This window comes from Cyanistes caeruleus, chromosome 4 (genome assembly GCF_971803275.1).
Source record: "Cyanistes caeruleus chromosome 4, bCyaCae1.hap1.1, whole genome shotgun sequence".
Taxonomy (NCBI): Eukaryota; Metazoa; Chordata; class Aves; order Passeriformes; family Paridae; genus Cyanistes; species Cyanistes caeruleus.
In genome coordinates, this window is record NC_141704.1 from 62374131 (window position 1) to 62399379 (window position 25249).

Consider the following 25249-nt stretch of genomic DNA (forward strand, 5'->3'; position numbering starts at 1 on the left):
GTCCTGTGGCAGTTCCAGATGTGGAGAACTTGCAAGAGTGAGAGCCTTGAGAGCAGGTTTTATTAAATGGATAACTGATCTTCTATTTATTACTGTTCATTAATTTCCTTGGATTGCTGTTTTATTTTTTCCAGCATGTAAAAATTTTGTTTTAAAAGCTGTGTACATTGCATCTATTTTTTTTTTCACTTTTTTTTTCCCCATTCTTGTAATGTAATACATACAACTCCATGTTACATTCCTTGGTCTTGTGATGTAAATCACATATTACTGCCTGTGCTGATTTTCTTCCCTCTAAAATAGTTCTTTCTCTTAGAATACTTCTAGTTTTATATTTATTTTTTACATTTTTATTCCTCCTTTCTGGTGATGGTTCCTGATTGCCTGTCTTGTCTGAAAACTGACGTTTATTAATTATTTACAGAGAAAAAAAAAACCTCAAACAAAAGCCTCTATTGCAGCCTGATCCATCTAGAACTTGTTAAAAAACAAAACAAAACAACTTCTCGTTACCACTCAACCATGTAGAGTTGCCACAAACAAAACCTGCCAGCCTCCTCCTCCTCACTTCAGTGATTCCAGTGTTTGCTGTCTTCAGTGGTGTATATATTCCAGGCATCACTGCAAGAATGCAAACTTCTGCAATGCCAGATAAATACTTGTTGACCCTTTGTCTAACATATTTTGTCTTCGTTTGCTTGTCTTAACCATTTTCTTTTATGTTTGCTGCATGTGAAAGTCCCCACTTGCATTTTTGTTTTTTGTTTCCCTAATGAGCATTTCCCTTTTCCTACAAATCATTTTATTTACCCAGCTGCTGCTTCTCCATTGCTCTTCTGTATCAGAAATCTTTAATTTTATTTCACCTACTGATCATCTCTTCCCACACTTGTGACTGTTTCTGTGTATTTCTAATGAAACATAATCAAAGTCTTAATTACGTATGAAACCCTTACATGTAGGATGTCAGAAACTACCTTGTAAAGTGACCTCTGATGACATCATCCTGCTCACCGCATGCTAATAAAGTTACTAAACCCTCTTCTTGCAACATCTTTCTTAACGTTGAATGTTTAGCTAGTAGTGTTTCATAGACAAGCAGGCAACCAGCACTGCCCAAACTGATCTTTTCTTGTGTTTGTTTGGTTTGTTGTTTGTTTATTTTTGTTGTTGTTGTTGTTTAATTTGCATGCTGTGGTTTTGTTTCTCAGTGTGTCGATGTGTACGAGGCTATGGTGCATCCGTGCCCATCCATCACCGGACTCTTCTCGCTCTCTCTCTCTCTGTCTCAGTCTTCTGCCTCCCACCTTCAGATCCTGGTGCCCCCAACTAGCCTAGTTTGTCTTTGGTAGTTTGTTTAACTAGCCTTCCTGAATTTTAATTTTCATCATTAACACCTCTCTGGGGCACCCATGTTAGATGTCTGGTTCTCCAGTAGAAATCCAGCTTCCTCTGTGTGGTTAATTACTTCTGGGTTGACCATTCTTCCTTCTCACCCTCTTTCTTCCTACTTTCCCTAAACACCCTTCAATTTTTCCCTGGGTTCTCAAAGGGAATTAACTCTCTAACGGGGATTTAGTGCTTTCATGCCTTGCTTCTTGGCTTTGGCTGTGCCATGCCAAGAAACTGTCTTAGGCAGCGGAAAATTGGGCTTGTGATTAACCAACTGCTCCATGTTTGTCCCTTACTTGTGTTTTAGAGAAGGATGAGGCTGCAATTGAGAGTTCTGAGTACAATGCCACGTCAGTAGCTGATGTGGACAAGCGGGTGAAACGGCGGCTACTTATGGGTAACACTTTTCTTCCACTTCCTTTGTTGTGCTCTCACTTTTGTCTGTATGTATGTGGAGGGGGTGGTTCTCTTTTGGTCTCATTTGGTTTTGGTCTCCTTTGATTTTGGTTTGGTCTGTTTTGTTTTTTTTTAACCTGACTTCTTCTGTGTGGAAAGGTCACCAATTTTGTTAAGTTCTCATCTGCTGTACAACTTCATTCCTTGTTTTTAAACTTTTTTTTTTCCTAATGCTGCAGCTTTAATGTTCAATTTTCTCTGCATAGAAAGAAGCTTTTGCCATTAACCTTACTTATCTTATGCAAGCTACTTTTTAGATGTGATTTGTGTGTTTGTGTGTATGTGTTGCTGTAGAATTCCTGAAAAATCTCCTGTTGCAGACCTATGTATTCACTTAAAAGTGGTGGATGATGATGATGATGATGATGATGATGATGATGATGATGATGATGATGATGATGATGATATAAACCAATGTTCTATTACATCTGTGGTGTTAAATGAACAAGTGTGTTTGCCTAACTAAATTTTTTTGTTCTTTTGATTGAAATGCAAATATTATGACTGGAAATTCATTGATTTCCTTTGTGCAGCTATTTTAGTAACCACTGAAAGATCTTCCCTTAGTGACTAGTGAGCTTCTATACATTCTTCTTTCTGAGGCATGGCTTGTTTCTCTGTGTTGTTGGAGCCCGAGAGTGGAAGACAGTAGGAAGTGCACTGAACAGTGAAGATAATTCTTTAGCTTCTGCTCTCAGTTAACCCATTGCACACTCTTGTGCTCATCTCCTTCACTTTACATTTCTGGCTGTTAGTGAGGAGGGCCTTTTGGGAATAGAAAGGGTTGAGTGGCTGGGCCTCTGCCAGACTTTGCAAGAGACAAAGAACACAGAGTAGTACAGACTGCTTGGGAGGTTTTCAGGTGGTTCATTTCTCTGTATTTTCCACTCTGATGCCCTACTCGCCTCATAAAATTATTTCCACTAGGTTTTGAACATAGTGACCATTGCTGAGATGTATCCAATGGTTCCACTTACAAGACAGGAATTCATCACCACAGAAGAGATTCTGGCAGGACAAAATTCTGGTCTCTTCCCTCAGGGTTACTGTTTATTTTCTTAAGACCACTGAGTCCTTCACAGACTGTTCTGCTAGCCTTTGGACAGCTCAGCTCTGCCTGTCAGCATCCATACTTATATGGAATGATCACCTCAAGGACACCAAAGCCTCACTTTGAATATTTAGTTGATTGCTGGGCTAATAGTTGCATTAGGTGGAAATATTTATAAATTTTCCATATAATTTGTGTCTTGTTGTCCATGAGAAATAATCTATTTACCCAGAGGCCAGCAACAACCACTGTGTAGGAAATGGCATAGTGTTATGATTCTGTAATGGTATTAGATGACAAGATTGAGGTAAAATATTTTCCTTCATGTGAAAACCTGGGCATATGTTCCCTTATTTTTAGATTATCCGTGTTTGTTATTTTCCTGTTAGTTTGCAGACCTAGCAAGTGACCCATATAGCTTTATTTTTTAATGACATAAAATTTTAAATATTTTAATATAACAAAAGCTGTGAGACAGCTCATCTTGCTTTATAAATGTGCTGTTAACACTTATAGCTATAATTTCAGTAAGACCCATAGTCTTACAAGAGGTCAGGAAAATAAATAAGCCAAAAGGCCTCTAAACCACTGAAAAATGCAGCCCTCTGGGTCTCAATGGTGGGTTTCCTCAGACACAAATAGTATGTACTCTCTAGAGGTACTGAGCAACATAGTGCACTGTGTTGATGCCTCACCCTCTGAAAAAAATAAATATCCAACCTGAAATTAAGTTCACACTGCTTCCAAGAATCCAGGAAAATAGCATTAAAAAGTTTAGCATTAAAAGGATTAGTAATAGCCTTTTTAATTACAGCACATCTGCAGTTTCCAAGCTGAACATAGACCCTATAAAAAAGCCTAGGGATATAGTTTAAAATCCAGTTGGCAAAATACATTGTTGAATTCTGTAGTACCTCCTGTATTAGCAGGTATCAGCTGAGAGATGAGAGTTTCTGGACATGCTGTGTTTAAACCACTGATTCCTTAGAAAAACATTTACTAGAGAGGAAAAGAAATTTAACTAGTGAGTGAGATTTGACTGGCTGGCTTAATATTTGGGGATTTTTCTACTTGTTTGTTTCTGCTGATTGCTGATGCTCAGAATTATTTTTTTTTAATACAGTCATAGTTACAAAGTGTAGTGGCATTTCCATTAAATTCCATATGTCTTCAGATGTTTTCTAAGCAGCTGTTTTAAGAAGTTCTGGAAGGCTCCTCAGGAAACTTTTTTCCCAGTTTTTCTAAATGGAGTGTGATTTTTGACCCTCCTGCAGGCAGTCTTGGGAGAGTAGGAAATGTAGATGACTTTGGGTAATTTTAGAAATCTGATGAAAGGTGCTTTCAGTTGCAAGTCCTGAGATGATAATTGCTAGTCCCCTGTCATTTCCTGCATGCTATCAAAATGACTATGATCTGTATAATCCTTAATGTCAGCTCAGAATAAGCTTGTCAAGATTGCTTTAGAACAGTGTTGCTGTGACACAAGGCTGCCTATAGCAGTCAATTTGCTGCACAAAGACTGGCCACCTCTGTGTTTCAGATTGGTTCTTACAGGGGGCCTGAGTCCAAGTCATGCTGTAGTCCTGTGACTTGTGCCTAAATCTTAAACAGAGAAAATTAGATAAATACACCGTCTTCCTTCCTGTTAGATGCACCCTTATCTAGATCTTATGAGGCAGATGATAAACCGGTCTTCTCAGATGATCAAGAAACTTCCCTTTAGACCTGTCCAGAGATGTCCAGGAATTTTCATCCAGCTTTTTTGTAATGTTTGGACAGACCCTGAGGGCTTCCAGCTGTCACTTACTTTCCTGGATCAGTAAGTTGGATTCAGAGTGAAGAGTACTTCCATTATGGAGATGGCACTGAATGGCTGTTTCCTGGTCCGTGAATGTTCGTAGAGCTCATTTTCCTCTTCTTCACTTCTCCTTGGCCATTGCCATCATGGTGCGGAGGCAGCGCAGCCTTAGTTGTATCCAGGGGTGCTCCTGGAGAGGTTCTGCCTTGGTTCTGTGGTGGCTGCTGTAAACTGGACATGGAGCCATGAGCATTCTGTAGATGGGGAAGGACATTGATCCTGCAGAAATACACAGCTCCAAAACCAGAGGTGTACCATCATCTCTAAGGCACATTGACATTCCCTTTGTTGCAGAACACCTTGCACATGCTACAAAGCAGAAAGGCACAATCAATGTCTTCAGGTCTTCTTAAGCATTTGGTATGGTTCATCTTCCAGTTAGTTGAGCACAGCCTTTAGCTCTTGAAATTATGTTGAAATATCTGTTTTGAATGGTATAACAGAATTTTTTCTGAAAATATTTTGTGTGTTTCTTAGGAGCATCATAGAGACCCTCTCCATTTTCCTTTACCTTCTTTTCCCTGGGAGCCCATTTGCCACAACTGTTCTGTCATTGCAGTATAGCATGAGTCTGCCCTGCCTGGTTAGAGGAGAGGACTGGTGCATTTCATGTATTTTTCAGTCTAAATCCCTAATGAGTGTGAATCACAGTATATCTGCCCTGCCTACCTGTATGAGAGCCATTCTAGTATAGGCACACAACTTTAGAAGCACTAGTTAGCCAGTCAACCAGTTAAATTTCCAGTTAACCCTACTAATTCACTTATCTTCAAAATACTTTGTCCAGTGTCACATCTTCAGCAATGAAAGTTTGTTTTATTCATATTTCCGTATCTCTTTTTGCTGTTATAGCCCTGGATAGAATTCATAAATCAAACAGCCTCGTCACAGTCTACAAATGTTAAAATAAATCATCCGACAGCCTGGCACTTTATCATTAAATAAATTGTAAATAATCAAATCTTATGGGCTTACCATTCTCCTTGGCCACTTTCTCCAAAAAGGCTGCAAGATTTTTATAGAACAATTGTTTGTTGATATCCTGAAGCTTTCTTTTAGAAACCTTTATTTAGAACATGGTATTCCAGTCACAGAAATAGAATTCATGGCATCAGTTATGCCATTGGGCTTCCTCGTTGCAAATAAGTCAAGTGCTTACAAAGAGATGACAGGCAGCTGGAAACTTCCTCTTTGAGGAGCAATAACTGTAGAACTGTCTGAAATTTAGACTCTACTCCTCCTCTCGTAGTCAGAGATAATGCTTTGCTCTTTGGCTGGTCTTTACCTCAACTCTTTGAACCAAGTAATTTCATGAAGTATTTTTTTATATTGTCTTTAAAAATTCAGTCATTTGCTACATTGCCATCATCCCAGGCCTTATTAGACTGCATGAATCTGTAAAGTGTTTTAGGCACACAACCATGATGTTTTGTTCAGGCTGTTTGTTAGATCCTGGCCTCTGGTCAGCTCTTCTTGAAGAGAAAGACTTGACTAATTTTTCACTATATTTCATTTTCCTTCCTCTACTCTTTAGCAGTCAGTGGATCAGGTTCCTTTGGGTTTGACATGAGGTGACTTCAGAACTGCCAACATTATGCATCTTCTTCACCTTCACTCCCTTTTCCATTCTTCCCTGAGATCACTGTTGTAAGAGCTCACTTTGACCATAAAATGATCTTGCTCTGGCCCTAGAAGATAAAAAATTGGTCCCTTCTTGCCACAAGAAGAGGGATGTACAAAGTACTTTTGAGTATAGCAAAGAGCAGCAGGACAATGAGCCCATCCTGAAGTTGAGGAATTGTAATAATTTCCCTTGCATGCTTAAGGAAGGTAAAATGGACACTATTGCTAGAGGTGTCTTCAGAAATCCAAACTCTGCACAGAAATTCATTCCTTCATGAGACATATTCAATTAATTTTGTGTCAGGGCAGCTGAGGATTCTGCCATTGGACACCGACTTTTTGGGTCATCAGTAAGGTTATTTGCAACCCACCTCAAAGAGAGTGATGCAATTCTCTTCCCTGGAAGCTGGTTCCTAAGAACCCTCCAAAGTATTCTACTCTCAGCTGAAATGCAGATAAAAGCTGTAAAGTGCATGAGAACTGTGCTGGTCTTTGTTACTTCTCAATTTTACTTCTGCCTAGATTGCTTCTGTGGTGCAATTTGGGAACCAACAAGAACCAGCTTTGTCAGGCTGGGATGTATGTGCACCTGTAGTACATTTCATCCCTGGTTTCCTAGGAGTTGTTCACAAGCAGGGCTGTGGTCTGGCTATATTCTTGGCACATAACCAGCAAATAAGGTAGAATTTGCACTAGCTCTGTATTTTCCCTTGTGCAAGAATCATTTTACTTCTGCAGGTGTCTCCTCTTCCATTATCTTATGAGTGGCTTTCCAGCCATTTATAATGAGTGCCCAACTACATGCCTGGAGAGATGAATGTGCAGTCAGCTAAGACCATTCCCTCTGCACAGCAATAACTAGAGATGTGAGCTGTGGAAACTGCAAATTGGGCATTTCTGCCATGGACCAGTATATGACAGAGAATATCTTCCCTGCATGTTATATGGGGAATAATCATTCATCTCTTTGTTTGCCTTTGCTTGCTGTGGAAATTGTAGTTCCCCATCAGCTCAACTCCAAGGATCCCAAACATTGCAGTAAACAGCCAAAGCCAGTTCAGAATAATAGATCACAAGTGCAAGTCCTGCTCTGGCCGCTTTAATAGCATGCCAGTACTCTCTTCTCTGTGTGCTGGTCAGCTCTTTCATCCAATCTTATGCCTCCTGAATGTACCTGGAAGCATCAGCCAAGGTAACTGTTTATCCTGCCCTGGCCAAAGCTGTTTAGGTTTCCTATCCTTAGCCCAGTACCTACGAAGGATTTTATGAGCTGCTCATATCATACTAAATAAAAAACCCACAACTTGAGCTTGTGCCATGATTTACAGCATTTGTAGAAAAAGCAAGCATTCAAATATCTGTTACATCAAAAAAGGCAGAGAAATATACAAATTTAGTGTTTGGGTTTACCCATTTGAACCAAAAGTGGTACTCAATATCATATGCCTTGAGACCTCTGAGTTTAAAAGTCAGCCATATGACAATTTTTCTTAATCCCCAGTTATCTAAGTATTAGACTGCCCTATTCATCCTGAACATCAAGCGTGCTTTGACTGACTTGTCTGGAGCACCTAACAAAAACTTCTAATTTATTTGGTGTGCTTAGTTTTACTTCTACCTCTTTGTATAACACACAGGACTTTCTTGGAATCACTGTTTTCTCTTCAATAGAGATATTCAGCTTTTTCTTGATTACAGGAAAACAGAATCTACAAAGTTAACTACAATTACCAGAGTCTCATAGTTAACTTTATTTTCTCCTGACATGTTTAAAATGACAGCATATCAATATGGAAATTTTCCTTCTGTAGCCTTTCAGCATCCAAAGATTTCTCCATTGGTGACTGAGTGTGAATAACTTACCAAAATCAAGCATCTCTGTTGAAATACTGTATAAACCACACAGTGACAGTGTAGATCATATGGAAATCCACCATTTTCTGGATTTCAGAACTCTGTGGTAGAGCCATATTTAGCTTCTTTGCAGATCAGGAAAAGGAGCTATTCAGTACTCTACTTCAGTAGAAAGTACTGAAGCCACACATTCTTAACAGAATCTTGTCATCTGACAAGCATTTGCTGTCAAAAGCCTTTTGTCTTTAAAGTAGGTTTTGTGGGGAAACTGGTTTTCATAGTACTTTTGCCTAGAATGATCTTCAGAAATAGGAAGATAGAATGTACACAGACAGAACGTACTTGTTAGAATATTCATTTGAAATGTGAGGAAATTATTCTGAAGACCCTTTCACATTGCATTGCCATCCCTGTGCAAGGAAAATGGTGGTCTGTAAAGTCAGACTAACTCATTATTGCCTCATGTATGTGTTCCACCCTTGGGGCCGTTGTTGGTAATCAGTAGCCTGATAAGGGCTAGGGATTTTTCAGTTACAGTAAACATAAAATCATACAAAATGTGACCTGGGTTTCTAATATGCAATGTAATGCCTAAACTACCAAACAATGGAGTAGAGAGTGTATGAGCTTCAGAAAATTTCCAAAAGTCTTACATTGTTTCATTCCAATGTGAATTAAAAACAGATTCTTCAGACTTTATTTTTGTCTTCTTTCGAAATAGAACTACTCCTAGGTTTCTGTCTCAGAGAACAGGATGATGGACAAGCTAGTGTTTGTTTTCAAGTGTTCTTTCAAAGCAGTTAACTTCTATCACAGTTACAGCCTACCAAAGCTCACTTTAAGCCAAGAGCACTTTTCCAGTGCTCTTCAGTAGTTCAGTACCTAGCTTTGTTGTACTGTCTCCTAGGACTCTTTCCAATTACTTAACATATGTCTTTATTTTTCTGAATGGCTTTTCCCCAACTTAGAAATGCTCACTGTCAGAAAACCAAGCTTGTGTCTCTGTATGCATCATAATCCTTTTGTGCTTTAATCAATAAGGAATTGCAAACATTTCATTAGCAGGCATATTGTTAGGAGGTTCTATAATTCAGTTACTGACTGTGAAACCAAGACCTTGCTTTAACTCCTTCTGTCAGTTCTACTTTGCTGTATGAAATCATAGCAAACAGGGGGAAGGGAATCCCTGAGGTCATTCATGCATTCTCTCTCTCCCAAGGGCAGATCTTTTCATCTTCAGTTACCATCACTTTTATTCATTGAGTTTGTGAATGATGTGCTATTTCCTGTAAAAATCCCTTTCCTTCATTTCTTTGCTGATGATAAAGACTCTGACCTTATCCAGAATTCCTGGCAATATCTTCCATTGTTTTCCTTTCCCATTTTAAATCAAAGGATTTATCCAAGGTCAGGAGATAATGCTCCTTCATGATGTTCAGAGAATTTCAGTTTTTCTTTAATGCAGCTTCTCTATTTAAAGAGATCACCACAGCTACAAGTGTTAATTTTAAGAACCAGACTGGACCCATAGGATGCTTGTAAAACACCTGATCCAGTCTATCAAGTGATATTCCCTAAATGTGTAGTGTTCCCTGAAGAGGAATCAAGCTTTTCTGAACTGAGAGCTGCGGGTTTCATGATTCAGTGTAAAATTCACCCAGTTGTTTCTTCACACATTCCCTATGTGGCAGGGCAGAATTCTAATCCTATTTTCATGCAAATAAAATTCTACCAATCATGAAATTGCAAGGAAATGAGGAGACAAGCATAACGAAGTGAAGAATTCCACATCCTGCAAGTTACCCTTTCTGTCTTACCTTTTTCATTCCCTGAATATGAAGCTTTCAGTTTCTCCTTCATCTGTTCACAGCTATTTGTTTCTTTCATTATACTCTTGTGAATGCTCTTTCTCTATCCTTTCAGCATCACAGAGCATAATTTGCATGAGAATAGCATCGTTCTCCCTTAACTGAAAATTGAAATATTCTGCGTGTTTAGTTTCTTCTTGTGCTTATTGTCCTTTGGGTCCCTCCCTGTACCCTGATCTCCTGCCACATAGCACGTGTACCTCCTGTACTGCTACTTTCAGTAAAATGCTTTTATGGAGGGCAATAGAAGTCTTATCATCTGTTCTCTGTCTCATTGCTTTCTTGCTCATATTGCATATACCCTCTTACATAAAGGCAAGCTCATTTAATAATCCTCAGATTTTTTTATTTTTTTTTTTTGTGGCTTTTGCTGAGTTAAGTTTGAATCTCTTCCAAGTTTCAGGCTTTCAGGATTTGCAAATTTTTGGTAAGAGTTTTCAGGGGATCTTCAGTGTAGCTTTTTTTATTCAGTTAGGTAGTCCTTGTTCTTAGGCACGGTCATGTGCTTCACGTACCACTAGTGGTTAAAATTATTTCTGGATTCTGTAGATAAAATTTAGGAGGAAGAGAAAGAACTCCAGTCCAAACCCCCAGTATGTCTGGAATTCAGAAAGAGCTCTCTTTGGTGGAGATTGTGCTGTGACACCAACATGAAGGAAGCAGATGAGATGTCTGCACAAGCAGCCTTTGAGCCAGATGGAGCAAAGTGCTTTATTCAGGTGTGAGAGGAGGGGAGGTGCAAATTAAGGACTAATTTGACTCCAGACACTTTGTGTATTAAACTAAATGAATTGAACAATCTTTAAGGGGAGGGAGCCAGTACCACTCAGCTGAGTAAGATCTTGCCCTCTCATAGAACTGTTTAATACCTTACTACCATCACTTCTTCAAAACTGCAACATAGTTGGCACAATGGAGTCCTGTTGTTGGTCTTTATGAGGACTCCAAAACACTACAGTGATGCAAGGAATCATAACAGACAATGGCAATTAATGGTATCAGAATAGACTTTCTCAAAATTCTCAAAAAGCCATATATTTGGCTCTCTTTAACAGATGTCCTTAATCTTTTCTCAGTTGTTCAAAGTTGGTGTTTCACTTTGAATTAAATACAGAGTAATAAACTCATTTTTATGAGCTTAGAATAGGTAAACAGGTTATCTCTTGATTCAGAGACAGTAGCAGTTTACAACAGCTTTAGTAACAGCTCATCTGCTGAGAAACAGATACTGGGAGTAGTTTCTGCTTTTTGCCAGTTGCTGGTCCAGTTTACCCAATTCCAGTTGCCCGGAATTATTATTTCAGAGGCATCTTTTTAGGAAAAAAATGTTCTAATTAATCCATATACCCCCTTGTTGCACTGGCTAAAAGTGTGAGTGCACTAAAGCTGCCATCCTGCTTGCACCATTTAGCTTCTATTGCATGAAAATCCACTTGTTCATGTGTCTGACCCCTGAATTTAAGACAGCTGTTCTGAGCATGAGATGCCATGTTCAGATATTGTGCAAAATTCAGACCAGGTGTAGAAGTAGATACGATTACAATCTGAGTACAGTTACTATAACTTTGCTTGGACTATGATTTACTTGATAGGATGTGATGGCTTCTCTAAATTCTGAGCTTCAGGCTACTCCATCCAGAATTGCTCTTGTCTAGCATAATAATGTTGACTCAAAATAAGTTCAAAATAATATGGCACAGATTTTGAGAGCAAGGTTCAATCATCCTGTTTCTGATGACCCCAATGAGCTTCAGTCCACTGCAAATGAATTCCACATAATGGCAGTTTGAATTTCTCATTTTCTTTAATTTGCCCTTTGGTTAGTGTTATCATTTGGGCAATCATAGGAACTAGGTAGTGGAAAAAAGCATTTTTCCACTTTCAAGTCTTCTTTTTGGCTGTACTTACTCCTTACCATGCCAACCTAAACAGTTTCTAGAAATCTGCCAAACTTAGAGAACACTCTTTATTTTGGAGGACTGCTGTGTCTTTTATGTGCAGCGTAACAGTTGCTGCAAAAAATCCTTTTCCTCTGCACAAGGCCTTAGGACAGAGGGTCAGTCCAGCCGTCCTCTCTGATTTAGAGGAAATGGCAGTCATAAGCCTTACAGAACAGTCATTTAATTTAGTCCAAGAACAACTTCTTCTGAGCAATAAGATGCCATTCAGTGTGATTGTCATGCTTTTCCTAAGAGATAGATGCTGCAAGACTACCTTGAATGTAGGTGATGACTTCAGTGGCTTCCATCTCCCATTTTTACTTAGGTTACATAGCTCTCTTGTTTTCACTACAGCTGGGTTTTTGTCTTCTGTTAAGATTTCTTTGCATGTTTTACACACATTCTCGAGACCAGCTCTTATGTTTACAGTTGTTATCCACTCTTTCCAGTCATTGTGTTATGATCAGGAGTCTGGAAATAAACATGGTTTTTCTGGATCCTGTTGACTTCACATTGCCATGATGGGTAACACAAAAAATAAGAGAATCATTTCTCCATATCTCTAAAGAAAGTACCTTGGTGCTAGATCTCCCTCCTCTTATCTTTACTGGTGTTTACCTTGTCCGTGTCCTCATGATTTACCAAAGATTATAGAGAATGACTAATGTATAGTTAAGACATAAATTACTGCAAGACCCTCAGATGTATCCCTGCTAGTCTCAAGGGCCTATGTAATTTTGTTCTGCTTTGCACCGTATCTCAGTTCCTATAAAACTGGTTTGGAACTTAGTCCAGATTGAACCAACAGTTGGTTCAATAATAAAGATTCCAAGATTTGCCGGTACTCTTAAAATCATGTCATGTCTTTTCTCATTTTTCAAGTTAAACTGAAGTCACAGAAGTTTGCTTTATAAAATAATTGGCTACTTAAAAAAAAACTCAAAGAAACAGATTTTTATTAGAAGCTTATATTTTAAATGGTTATATTTACTTGTTTCATAGAAGAAGCTGAAAATCAGGCTTTCAGAAATATTCTTAAACCATGAGATGTGTTCAGAGTTTTAGGCGCTTATTAGTATTCAAAGCCAAATAAATCCTGTCTAGTGTGACTCCTTTTTATGAAAGTGACCTGCTGCCACCTGGTAGAGATTCTGCTTTTGTTCAAAAGCTTCAGAAGTAGAGCCTGAAGAAGCTGCTCTTTCACTGCTAAACCATTGCAGCCACTGGAGTAACTTCACCTGGTAACTAAGTCAATGTTCTTGATTTGGTGCTGAAGGGCTAACAGCTCCAGCTTCTGTTTTTTAATTGGATATTTTAATATCCAGAAGCAGTGCATATTCCATAGTGCAGTGGACTAATGTTATAGCAAGAGTTCCTATGAATTAAGCCACAGCATATTTGTTTTATATTTATATTTTATATATATATATATAATAATATATATAATATTTATATATTGATATTTTATATCAAGATATATTTATATTTTATACCAATAACTAATTTATTTTAGTTATTTCTTATCTGTGGATCCATTAAGCAGATGCACGAGAGATTGTTCCATAATTAGGAGCTTACACTGGAAAAATACAATGTAATGTCTCCCAGACTGCCTTCTATAAATAGATGTCCTTTTCTTTAGATCCCTGCTTCTGCTTGAATTTTCTGATAAGAATTCAGTAGAGATGTAGATGGAGCTACAAACATCACTTTAAATTAACAGTAAGGTCTAATTGTTTCCGATTATGGGCTTTATCATAATTCAGAAGGAATCTAAATGTCAGTAAGATGACACTGCTTTAGTTGTGTCTTCCAGTTCTTTTTTCTGCTGCCTTGTCAAAACAAAAAACTAAAAAATAAAACAAAACATATCAAAAATAAAAATGTGCAAAAAAAGTTTGAAACAAACAAACAAGAAAAAAAGGCTAAAATGTTGAAGTTGTCTTTCGCAGATAAAAAAACACAGCAAAAATAGCCTGTAGGATCAATATCACCATGAAGACCTGATGCAATTTTTAACATCTGTTCTTTCCCTTTCATAGCTTCTCCAGTGTGATAGAATGAAAATAAGAAATTTGCTTCTTCTCTTGGTTTGAGGCCTAAAAGTTGTATTTGTATTTCAAATAAATACTGAGGTTTGGTAGTGGTGAGGTGAGGGATGAATTGGCATCATCCCTTCTCAGAAACACAGGTGGTCGGTCATATCTTTGATTTGTGCTGTGTGTAGGCCTCAGCTCCTCTCTTTGATGTAGCCTCTTTCCCACATTCTGCTATTCATGTTTGCTTTCTTTTACCGACGTTTTCTCATGACCTTGAGTTTAAGGAATTTCATCAGTACATTCTCCAGTTAACCAAAGTGTGAGAGGTACTGTCACATGTCCTCTTGCTCAGTTGGATCTTCATTCTGCTAAGAGTTTGTCATGTATGAAAGTCAGAGTTGCTAGGAAGGTTGCAGGGTATTTACCCTTTTTGGTTTGTTTTACTAAATCTGTGTTAAAATAAGAAAAGCTGGCCTGATTCCTGCTGTTTATACTTAGAAATAACTCTTGATCATTGAATGACCCTGACCCTATAGATCCAGTCATCCATGCCATGGGAAAAAAAAATTCTTGTGTCAATTCATTTTCACTGGATGTCATCCAGAAAGCAGAAATATTACTGCTTATGTTCATCTTGTGTCGACACATTGCAATAAAGGAGTCTTCATATGCCAGAGTTAATCTGCTAACAGATTTACTGCTCTTTGCAGTGCCATGCCAAATGTAACCTTCAGTGCTTTTTCCTGAGTTTTAACCCTAACTCTTTACTTCTGGCAAATCCTCCTGCCCTTAAGCTGTGCCCAAGTTAAAAATTTTAAATGACCTGAAAGATTTTTTCCTTCCCTGAAAGGTGAAATTATTATTTGATATGTTGATCCACGAGGACACACATGTTCACATCCAAATGGAGCAAGTGGTAGCATTGTCATTTGCAGAATTCTTCAAGCAGAAATTTCAGCCTCTAAGTTTAGAAAACAGCACTTCCCAGAGAAGTAGATGAAAATGAGAACTATATTGCTTAAACAGTTAGGTCCTGCGAGATGAGCAAGAGCTGCCTGAAAATCAGGAGCTGCAGACTCAGCTCCATTTTCAGAAAGGCGTTTCAGAAAACTTACCAATCCATTTGTTAACTGTACTCCCTGGCAGTTACATACAAATCCACTTCTATACTGGTAGCTCTTTCTACATCATGTTACTACATAGCAAACAGACACAAAAGATTTAAAATCTCTCTGGAGGACCACGTGTGAATGTATAGGGGCTCAGAGATCTGTCCCATGCTGTTAATGCATGTGTGCCTCAAATCTGCGTTTCAGTTTGTTCTTAAGTGCCAGGTGCTTATTTCATAAATGGTGGAGAAGACAGGGCGAAAGAAAAAAAGTTACACTTTTTTTTTTTTTTTTTTAAGCAGTGAAGTCCCTTCAAATAGCCAGCCTAAGTTCACCTTGAGGGCAAAGCACAGGCTACTTTAAAATAAAAACCTTTTAGTATTAGTCAATAGAAAAATAAAGCCTGTTCTGTTCTGTGTAAATAATTTTTGATCAATGTACTGTTCTAAGGCAATTCCCAATTAGCATATCATATAGCTGATTGTCAGATCCTGTCCACAGGGTACAATTGTGACACAGGCTGTGAATATTCAGCAATAGGAGTCTGTAAATCTGAGTAAGTAATGACAAAGCCTCTTTAGGGAAAGAGGTGAGCTGAGTAGAATAATGGCAATCTTGGGGGGCAGTGGGGTATTTTATTTTAATTTAATCAAATCCAGAGCAACTGAAAAAGATACTATTAAAAGGACTTATTCTCTGAAGTAAATACTTTTCAGAAAAATGTACAGTTCAAACTGACATGCTAAATTGGCATCCTTACATCCACTCCATTCTGTGGATCAAAGCAAAGTAAATAATTTCCCTTGCCTTTTATCTCTTTTATGGATGTGTTTGTGAGTATGTGTGCATATGCATGTGTATGGTGTGTGCATGTGCATACATGAGTAACACAGAACAATGGCAGCGACGGAGGGGTTCTTGCTTTTTCTGTAATGAAGTTGGCAATTTTATTTTTTTTTATCTAGTGGTACCTAATGGTCACTGCCCACAGTAGTAAAAGCTCAGAAGTATTGCAACTTTCTCTTGCCTGTGTTTGCCCAGCCACCCTTCTACATACTACAAGCACTGGGAAATTTCAATGACACAGCTTGGAATGGGTTCAGTGACCTCAATTATGCCCTCCCACCCACTCCAAGCTCCTTTCAATTTGCAAAAAGCTTTAAGTGGACAAAACCCAGATGCCTTTTGCTTGTAGTTCAGTAAGAACAGATTGGACATGTAGATTCTTGTCAAAGTGATATATGTAGTTCATTTTCCATTAACTCTTTCTTAACTAAGGGTTTTAAATTATCAGTTCCAAGTCTAGCACTCTGCTTTGCTTTCTACTGTTTTTAAGGTCCATTATGCAACATCGTTTAAAAGTGAAATTTAAAATACCTCAGCTAGACATTGACTGATACAAAACAGAATGGTTCTGCTTTTAAAGGCAATAACTTTTTTTTCTTTTTAAACTTGTTTCATATATAATAACCCATTCTGTTGTCTAAGAGAGTTGAAAAGCACTAATTAAATACACTAAGTAAAATCTCCAGTTTGGGAGGAAAAAGAAGTCATGACCTGTGCAAATGATTTACCAGTCAAAACCAGTATATGGACCCTGATGACCTTGAGCTTGCTTCAGTTGGCTTGCTTAAAACTTACATTGCTTTTAATATGTTGTAATATTGCCCCAAAGAGGCAGTGCCCTTCCCCTCCCCCAGAGCATTTCATTACACTCCCTTTCTTCCTCTCTCTCTCTCTCTCTCTCTCTCTCTCTCTCTCTCTCTCTCTCTCTCTCTTCTGCAGAAACATGTGCTGTCAATAACGGAGGCTGTGATCGGACTTGCAAGGATACCGCAACAGGAGTACGGTGCAGTTGCCCAGTTGGATTTACCCTGCAGCCTGATGGGAAAACGTGCAAAGGTCAGCCTCTGTTTGCTTTGCAATGTATCATTTGCCTTCAGTGGGCCCAGTACAAGATGTAAATATTCAGTTATTTAATCAATACTTCTTAAGTCGAGGCAATACTGGTATAGTGATTGCAATTAAGTTTATCAGCTTTCTTCTTCCCTAATTTTTATGTATTTGCCTGGTTCTATTGTTTTCCTTTTTATTTATTAGAGGGTTTTATTACCAAAAAAAAATGAGATACAGAGGTCAAACTGTTCAAAGCTGAGCAGAGATTTAGAGGAATAACTCAGGGCTGCAAAAGGCCTTTAGTTTCAAAGGATATTCTGATAACTTTGTAATACCTCAGTCATCTAATGGTGTCTGCATTTGTCTATTCAGAAAATGAGTTACAATTGTTAAGCAATACTTTGTTACCTGAGGATAATCAACTGCTTATTACTAAGTGAAGCCAGGTATTGCTCAGAAAAAAACTTGCTCATTTCTGCACCTTCAAAAGATAAATAGACAGCTACAAAGGAAAACCAAAATAACATTTACAGATGCAGGAGTCTAAACCACACAGCTGATGCTCAGGTTTTACTCCCCAAAGGCAGCACCAGAACCTTGCTATTCTGTCTTTTGTGTGTGTGTGTTAAAACTGAGGTCAGGGGAAAAAAGAGCAGAAAAGAACATCTGACAGCACTGTCAGCATGTGCTCTTGGTTAAAGAGACTGGGACAGCTCTCAAATGTCCCCCCTACATTGTCACACTTCAATGGCACATGAAGAGACTTGGGTACATGTTGGTAGGACAAGTCCATCCATCAACCATTTTCCCACTTTCCTGGGTATTTCTTTTGAGCTTCTTTGCAAAAGATCTGGAAGTGGAGATCCAGGAGGACATGGCATATATTTTTGTCACAGAAAATATTTTTCATCACTCAGTGACTTAGCTTAAGTTGACATAACTTGCTAAGAAATTATTATGACTCTTTTTCCTTCAAATTAACCAGAAATGTCATAATACCTTCCATCCAGGGCTTGATGTTACTTAAAACAGTAAAATCCACAAAAATAAACAGAAAGTGTGTGGTTTCCTCTTGCTACAGGCTGAAAAATCTCAGTGCTTGGGCATGATCCTGTTAGTATTTATAGAAATAACAGTCCATTTGCCTGTTATTTGAAAATAAAACGTTTAAATTGCCATTGCACACAATGTTAATAGTTAAGGGTGAGCACACATCAAAACTCAGTCATCTTAGTTCAAGCCACATAAAAATAAATATTCGTTCTTACCAGCAGACTAGCTAAGCCATAGCAGAACAGTAACAGTGATTCCACCAAGTGCTTAAAAAGAAGGCATTTTAATAATGTAACATACACCTAGACTTGATCATAATGTTTATTATTGAAACTGTGTTATGAAAAAAAAAAAAAAAGAGTAATTCTAAATTTAGACATTTGGCCAGAGAACTAACATGAAATTATATTTATATAATAATCATGACTGTAATTATTCCAGTGGACAAAATGAAATATTCTACTGATCCACAAACCAAGTACCATAGCTCTAAGCTCTTTCACATTTTGCTTTTCTCCTTTTTTAAGAGTAGAAAATATAAGAAACAGAACCTGTATTTTTATGTCACTGCTGATTCTTTCTTACTTTCTTAAAATAAGCAGCAGCTGGAAATTAACACAGATGGTTTAATAAAGCAACAAGTCATTTCTTTTTAACCTTTATTGACATTTTAGGAAATAATCTTTATTGTAAAATGGTAAAACATATATTTGAATTTAATTTAATTAATAAAAGTTGTCTTATGTATTGCACTGTGAGATTTCTGGGCTAGATCCTGCTCTCCTGAAGTTGAAGTGATTTTCCATTTAAACCTGTGCACAAAGAATCCTGCACTTAAACTGACCTTGAAGTTTCTTGCACAGCTTTTGCAGGCATCCCTTAGTCAAAAGGGATGGTCTGTAGGATTTGCAACTCCCAAGGGCAGAAGTAAACTTTTTGGTGGAGTGACATTGATGTCCTCTTGGCTCCTCTTGCTGATAGGTGAAGCCTGGAAAAGACAAGACAGGAGAAAGTCAGTGTGCACATATTCCTTCCTCTGAATTCTCTAGAAAATAAGAGAGTGATCAGCACAAGTTTTCTCCTTCGATTTTTTTTCTTCTCTAGTTTCCTTGACTTGACTGGCCCCCAGTCTCTCATATATCCAGGTCCCTCTGTCCTCCAGCTGTAATTTTACATCTGTTTGGGAGTTATGTCTTGGACGCCCTTTAAAATCTTCAGGGATCATGGAGCTGTCACATGCTGTCTTTCTTGGGCACAGTTTTCAAGTGCTTCAAGTGTCATAGTATGTCCAAGTGACATTTCTCATAGAACATCATTTTAAGGTAGGTTATGTTTCTAAATATAGAATAACGATATGCCATTGTCTGTTAAGGGAAAGTAGAGATGCAGGGCAAGGAAGAAAAGCTGAGAGGAACTGGAAGGAGAATTAATATATTAACTGAAAAATGCAATTGTGGGTTGAGCAAAATGATTAATATGTTTAGGTTTAATTTAGCAAATAATGTTGACCGAAATAATGTTTTTATTGGAAAGTCTCTGAATTTTTTTTTAGTCCATTTTGGCATCTTCGTCTCTAAGCCATTTTACATAGAGCAGCTACTACATGAAATTATGTAAAAGCTTTGATTCAAGAGGATTAAATAAGACTCAAAGAAACATATGTACTTTTGGGTATTACAAAGTGGATGTAGGGTAATTTATTAATGTGTAATTGTAGCTCATTTGTAGGTGATTTCCTCAATAATGTGCTTTTACTATACTAGTAATTTATGGAAATCTGCTGACACATTTCTTCCTTATTTTTTACTAGGGAATTAATTATTTTTTTTAAAAAAATCATGCAATAAAAGTACTATTTTGCCAAATAACAAAAATTTCTAGATGACTCTGTTCAACAATCAGGACTCTAGTCAAATTTAGGCACTGTGTAGGCATGTAAAGGGGGAAAAAGTTTCATATCGACAATGTCCACAGGTTTTTGTTTCGTAGTTGGGAAGTACGTTAATTGTTTAGTGTAGAAAAAAGGCAAGTATAAATACAAAAGGAAAGTTCTTAATAAAGAGTATATGCAAACATGCTTGATTACCAAAAGGTGGGAAAGAAACCCTTTTAAATGGAACTAATTGTTCTGTGCTTTGCTTGCAATATCACAGTTCCCATTCTGTAGTTCTATTCTAGAAGTTGGCATGAATTTAAATCACGAAGTACAGAACTGAGTCCTGACTAAAAGTCTGATATTTCTCCTGGCCCTTCTCAGTGTATCAGAGAACTACACCAGGAAGGTGTAGGAGAGCAGCTTCAGAGTAATACAAGGAACCTGCCTTCAGTGGTTTTGCAAGAGGTTGACCTCTTTCATAGTGAGAAATGAGAGTTCATTGTACCTCAAAGAATCAAGCTCCTTTTTTAATGCAGAGTACAGTCTGGTTTATATCAAATGTCTGTAAAATTGGGAGGTATAATGTTGTGGAGATAGTTTGAACATGGAATAGGTACAGATACTGGCAGAACACGTAGGAAGACTTCTGTCCACTGTCATGGAGGATTGCTTTGCTTTCTGGAAACTGGAAAAACCTTTTTAATCTTTGATTAAAAATCTCTAATTTCTCTGTTACATACATAATTTGAAAAAGTGTTGTCTGTGGTCTAGTTAGAATGATCTTCAGATGTATTAAGGGTGATTGGATAGAAATTCATTAACCATTTGCTGTCTTTTAAAAGTCAGTCTTGAACTCAAGTCTTCCCGCAGTTGGCTTGGCACACAATGGAGAATGCTCCTTTATTCCCTTCAGCTTTCCTGTCAATTTGGTTCTTAATAAGCCATACCATGGAGGCTTTTGACAGCTGAGAGAAGAGACATTCCAGGCAGAAGGAGTTCCATGTTCTCCCTCTAATTAATGCCATTTAATTCCTATTGCCATTGTAACTGGGTGATGCTGGCTTGATGCTCAGTTCATTTGATGCTGTTGATTATTGTGCTACACATGAGGAAACAGTGTAGATCATTTTCTTGAATGCCTACCGTTATCCCACAGGATTCAGCCAATTCACAGAAAGGGAGACTGAACATTGAAAGACGTAGAGGCCTGGGATGCTTATTGCTCATTACCTCCTACCCGCTTTTTAATATCCTCTGTGTGGGGCATATCAGGGGTTATGTGGTCCTCAGCTCCCTTTTTTGTTGGTTTCTGTGCCTCCTTCCTGCTAAGTGACCTTTTCATGGATCCAGCTCCATTCTGCCCTCAGTGAGAAAATTCATCAGTTCAGCATTTTAATTATACTAAATACAGCTTGGGTAACTGATCATGCAGGAAGCTCATTTGAAAAAGACTTGTAGGGCTCAAGAGGAGTGAAGTCAGACTAGATTAGATTTAGCACAGATTTCTGAAGATTGTTTAAATCCATCTGCCAAACTGGATCAAACAATAAAGAGCTCACCTTCCCGAGGGCAGCTGCAGGAGACAAGCTGAGCCAGGGAGTATTCTTCTCTCAGGACTTAAAGTAGAGAAAGACTGAGAATGATGGCAAAAGATGATACCTGAGAGAGACAAGGACTTTCCTTCGTTGCTTCTCTAAGTGAATTAGAGCAAGAGAAAGGGCAACAAGCTTCTAGCATGTTCTAGCATGTGTAAAATATATGACCATGTGTATGATATATATGCTCCATTTCTGCCCTGGGACTTAACAACATAACTGTGCCTTTTCAGGCAGTGTTGTGCCTGAAAAAAGCAACTTCCCAGCACTCTGCGCCTAGACATAGAAGTACTGTGCAGGCTACAGCCCTTGCTGAGCTCCTAGGGTCAAATGGCACAGCAAATTAAATTTTTAAGCAGGAGAAACTGGATTTCTAAGGGTCATTGAGCAAAAGCAATATCTCAACTTTTCCACAAACATTCATAAAGTGCTACCTAACTTTGCAATGTCCTGCAGATTTTTTTTTAACAGCAGGATGTGGATTATTTTATTCAGTTGGCTTCCTGTTTTACATCATTTCACCCACATTTCATCATTTGGTTTGCCTCTTATGATGATCCACCCTTAAGGGGAAGGAACCCGACAACAGGATTTTGGGATAGTCAGCTGGACTGTAATGTGAGGGAGATTAGTAGCAGTGTGGTATTATAGGTTCATAATGTGCCTCCAGCTGTGACTAAATGCAACAGGATCTTCCTGTGCAGGAGTAGGTCTGTGCCAAGCCCAAGTGATCTTACAGACGTGTGTTTAGGAGACAGAAAGTTCCCTTCACATTCCCACCTAGAGATGGTGCATTTTCTTGGCTGTGTGACACTCAGCCCTTCTCAGGCTCTGGGATATGTAACTAGGGCGGTGTTACGCTGGGGTTATGTGCCTGCATGGCAAACATTTCTCCTTCCTGCTGTCTCATTGTCATGGTGACCCAGCAATGGGGTGGGCTCTCCACTTCCTCAAAACAGGCCCCCATCCTTCAGCATTCAGATGTAGCAAAGAAATGTGGCACTGAGGCGCTTAAATACTTGACTGTGCTGCAGTAGGAGTATCAGAAATGCCTGAGTGGTGAATGATCTGCCCAGTAACTCAGCTCTGAAACCTTATCATTAAGCAGTCTAGGGGGGGGAAATAAAATAAAATAAAATAAAATAAAATAAAATAAAATAAAATAAAATAAAATAAAATAAAATAAAATAAAATAAAATAAAATAAAATAAAATAAAATAAAATAAAATAAAATAAATCAGGAGCATAGAGACTAGTGAAAAAATTCAGTCAAAGAACTGCATCGAAGTTTATTTGAAATAAAAGGGAAATTTTGCACTGGCTTTGGTAGTTTGATATAGTAATTACTTTTTTTATCTTTCTTAATTCCAGCCTATCACAGCAGGAAAACGTGTTTTAAATCAGCTTTGAATAAACAAAAAAATGAAACCCTGAAAGTGAATTAAATTTAAAAATGGAATTGTTTCCATGAAAAGAAAAGTTTTTTAGAGAATGAGTTTCAATGAAACAAAGTAAGTTTTGTTAAATATGAACTGAAAGTTTTCATTAAATTAAATGCTTTAAATTAATGCTTGACATCAGTTTGGTATAAGATTATGACTCAGATGCTGAAGGCTTTCCTCTCTTTTTATTCAGAACACACTAACACTGAGTGAAAAGCTCACAGTGAGCTGGCCAATTTGGCTTCATTTCCTGGCTACAAAGTATCTGTGAACAGTTATGATTTCCTCCATACTTCCATTAATCAAAATTACTTAAAATTTGTTTTAGTTTTTTTTCTCTAAAATGGATTAAATTGACGCAAGCACTTAGAATTGCATCTTGTTAGTCCAAATCAATTCATATGAAACTGAAAATCCTTCCTCTTTTTTAAAAAAGTACACCAGACAGAGCATAGGTTATTTTTACTGTTTATTATTAGTAAGATAAAGGTGTTAATCTCTTACCTCCACAATTAGTTTGCTTGAATTATGATAATACTTTTATTTCACTGGGATTGGTTAGGTAAATTTGAGAGTGTTATAGTTTTTTTCATTTGTTGCCTAAATGCAAGTTTTTTGCTATTAGAGTACTTTTGATAAACTCAGGTTTTGTTTGATTAATATCCCTGATCAATTTGACTTTTTTTTCTACACGTCAGTAAAAATTAGACAGTAAAATATAACCCAGTGCAAGAAAAGCTCTAAAATGTATGCATCAGTCAAGTTTACACTAAGGCAGATAAAATTTTCATGGCTGATATGACTACACTTCTCACAACAACTCTTTAGAGTCAAGACTGCAAGTTTGGAACAGGCCTTCTGAACTAAGATGGTAATGACCCAAGAGAAAAATACAAGGCAGGCCCAAATGATTTCATGTGAACGAACTTTTTTTTTTCCTTAGTTGTAAAATGATCTCACTGAAAGTAGTCACCTAAACACAAAGTTTTCCTTTGTTGAATTCATTCACATATATCAGCATTTTAAATGGGGAAAAGAATTTAAATTATCTCCTGAAGAATTTAACATTTAGAGGCAAATCTGTTCATAGCTGTCTGACTACTCCTGATTTGAATCTACACCTTCTTTCTGTGCACCTCCCATGAGCAGTGTGTGCAATATGTGTGGTATACTCCACGCAGTGAAAGGAGTATCAGTGGTCTTAGAGCAGGTCCTAGGGCTTACAAAGAGAGCTTTTCCCAGCTCGCCTTTCTCTAGCAACATGAATTTTTTTCTTGACACCTGTGAAGAAGTCAGTTTAGCTCCCTCCACATAGGTTTTTGAGGAATGTAAGCATTATGAGCCATTAGCCATAACAAGCTGTTACATTTTCCAGTGCTTTCTCAAAAAAAACCAAAGCAAAACAAAAACATGCAAATGTTCTGAAAGAATAAACTCAAATGAAAGAAGTTACTGACAGTCATCACCTCCTCTGCAGTCAGAGTGCTGTGGTACCAGCAAATGTCAGCATAAATGTCAGCTTCAAAACTACAAGCAACAGTGGTGTTTTGAAGAGGACACCTGGCAAAGCCAGAAAGGACAGAGAACTGCTTTTTCCCTTTTCTTCTGATTACATTTTCCTTGATCATTGCACCATGGCCATCTACTTACATGTCTTATTTTTGAGAGAATTTAGGTGTTAATAGAGTGATTGTACTTTTACACTTGATTCTGGTTCCTAATGTCAGTGCTTCATGCCAGAGAAATGTTGTGTATAGCACATAAAATTTTCAAGGCTGAAATAGTGCCTTGGATTCATAGTTTGGTTTGGAAAGGAGCATATGGGGAATGGTCCCTTAGCCTTAGCTTAGTCAAAGGTACAGAGACAAGGAGTGAGGGCAGCTTTTCCTTTTAAGCTGATGCTATGCATCTCTCTGCTTGCTGCACATAAATGAAGGTATCTGTCTGGATCACTCTGGGATATCCCAGAGCCATAGTGTGCATGTTGCTTAGAGTCTGTCAAAAGTACGTAGGGGAAAGACAGGATTACTCTCAGCATATTTTAACTTGCTCTGCTGGAGAAAAAATGCCAAACTTTGCAAGTGGAACAAGACTGAGAGACTCAGTGCTTAGACTCTCTATGAAGAAGCTAACCTGAGCACATAAAGCACTTTAACCATGATCCTTGGGAGTGGCAAGTAGTACAAATATTTTAAGG

The 25249-nt window shown here is 37.9% G+C and overlaps 1 protein-coding gene across 8 annotated transcripts in view; it reads left to right on the top strand.

Moving 5' to 3' along the window:
• Nucleotides 1-25249, top strand: part of SCUBE1 (signal peptide, CUB domain and EGF like domain containing 1) — a 205507-nt gene that overhangs the window by 119965 nt on the left and 60293 nt on the right. For 5 of the 8 annotated variants that reach the window (XM_086885181.1, XM_086885182.1, XM_086885183.1 and 2 more), the window contains 2 exons: nucleotides 1700-1789; nucleotides 16976-17092. In XM_086885181.1, the coding sequence (XP_086741307.1) occupies nucleotides 1700-1789; nucleotides 16976-17092 (207 nt within the window). The remainder of the gene's footprint in view (nucleotides 1-1699; nucleotides 1790-16975; nucleotides 17093-25249) is intronic. The other 3 variants (XM_086885186.1, XM_086885185.1, XM_086885188.1) reach the window with 1 other exon arrangement.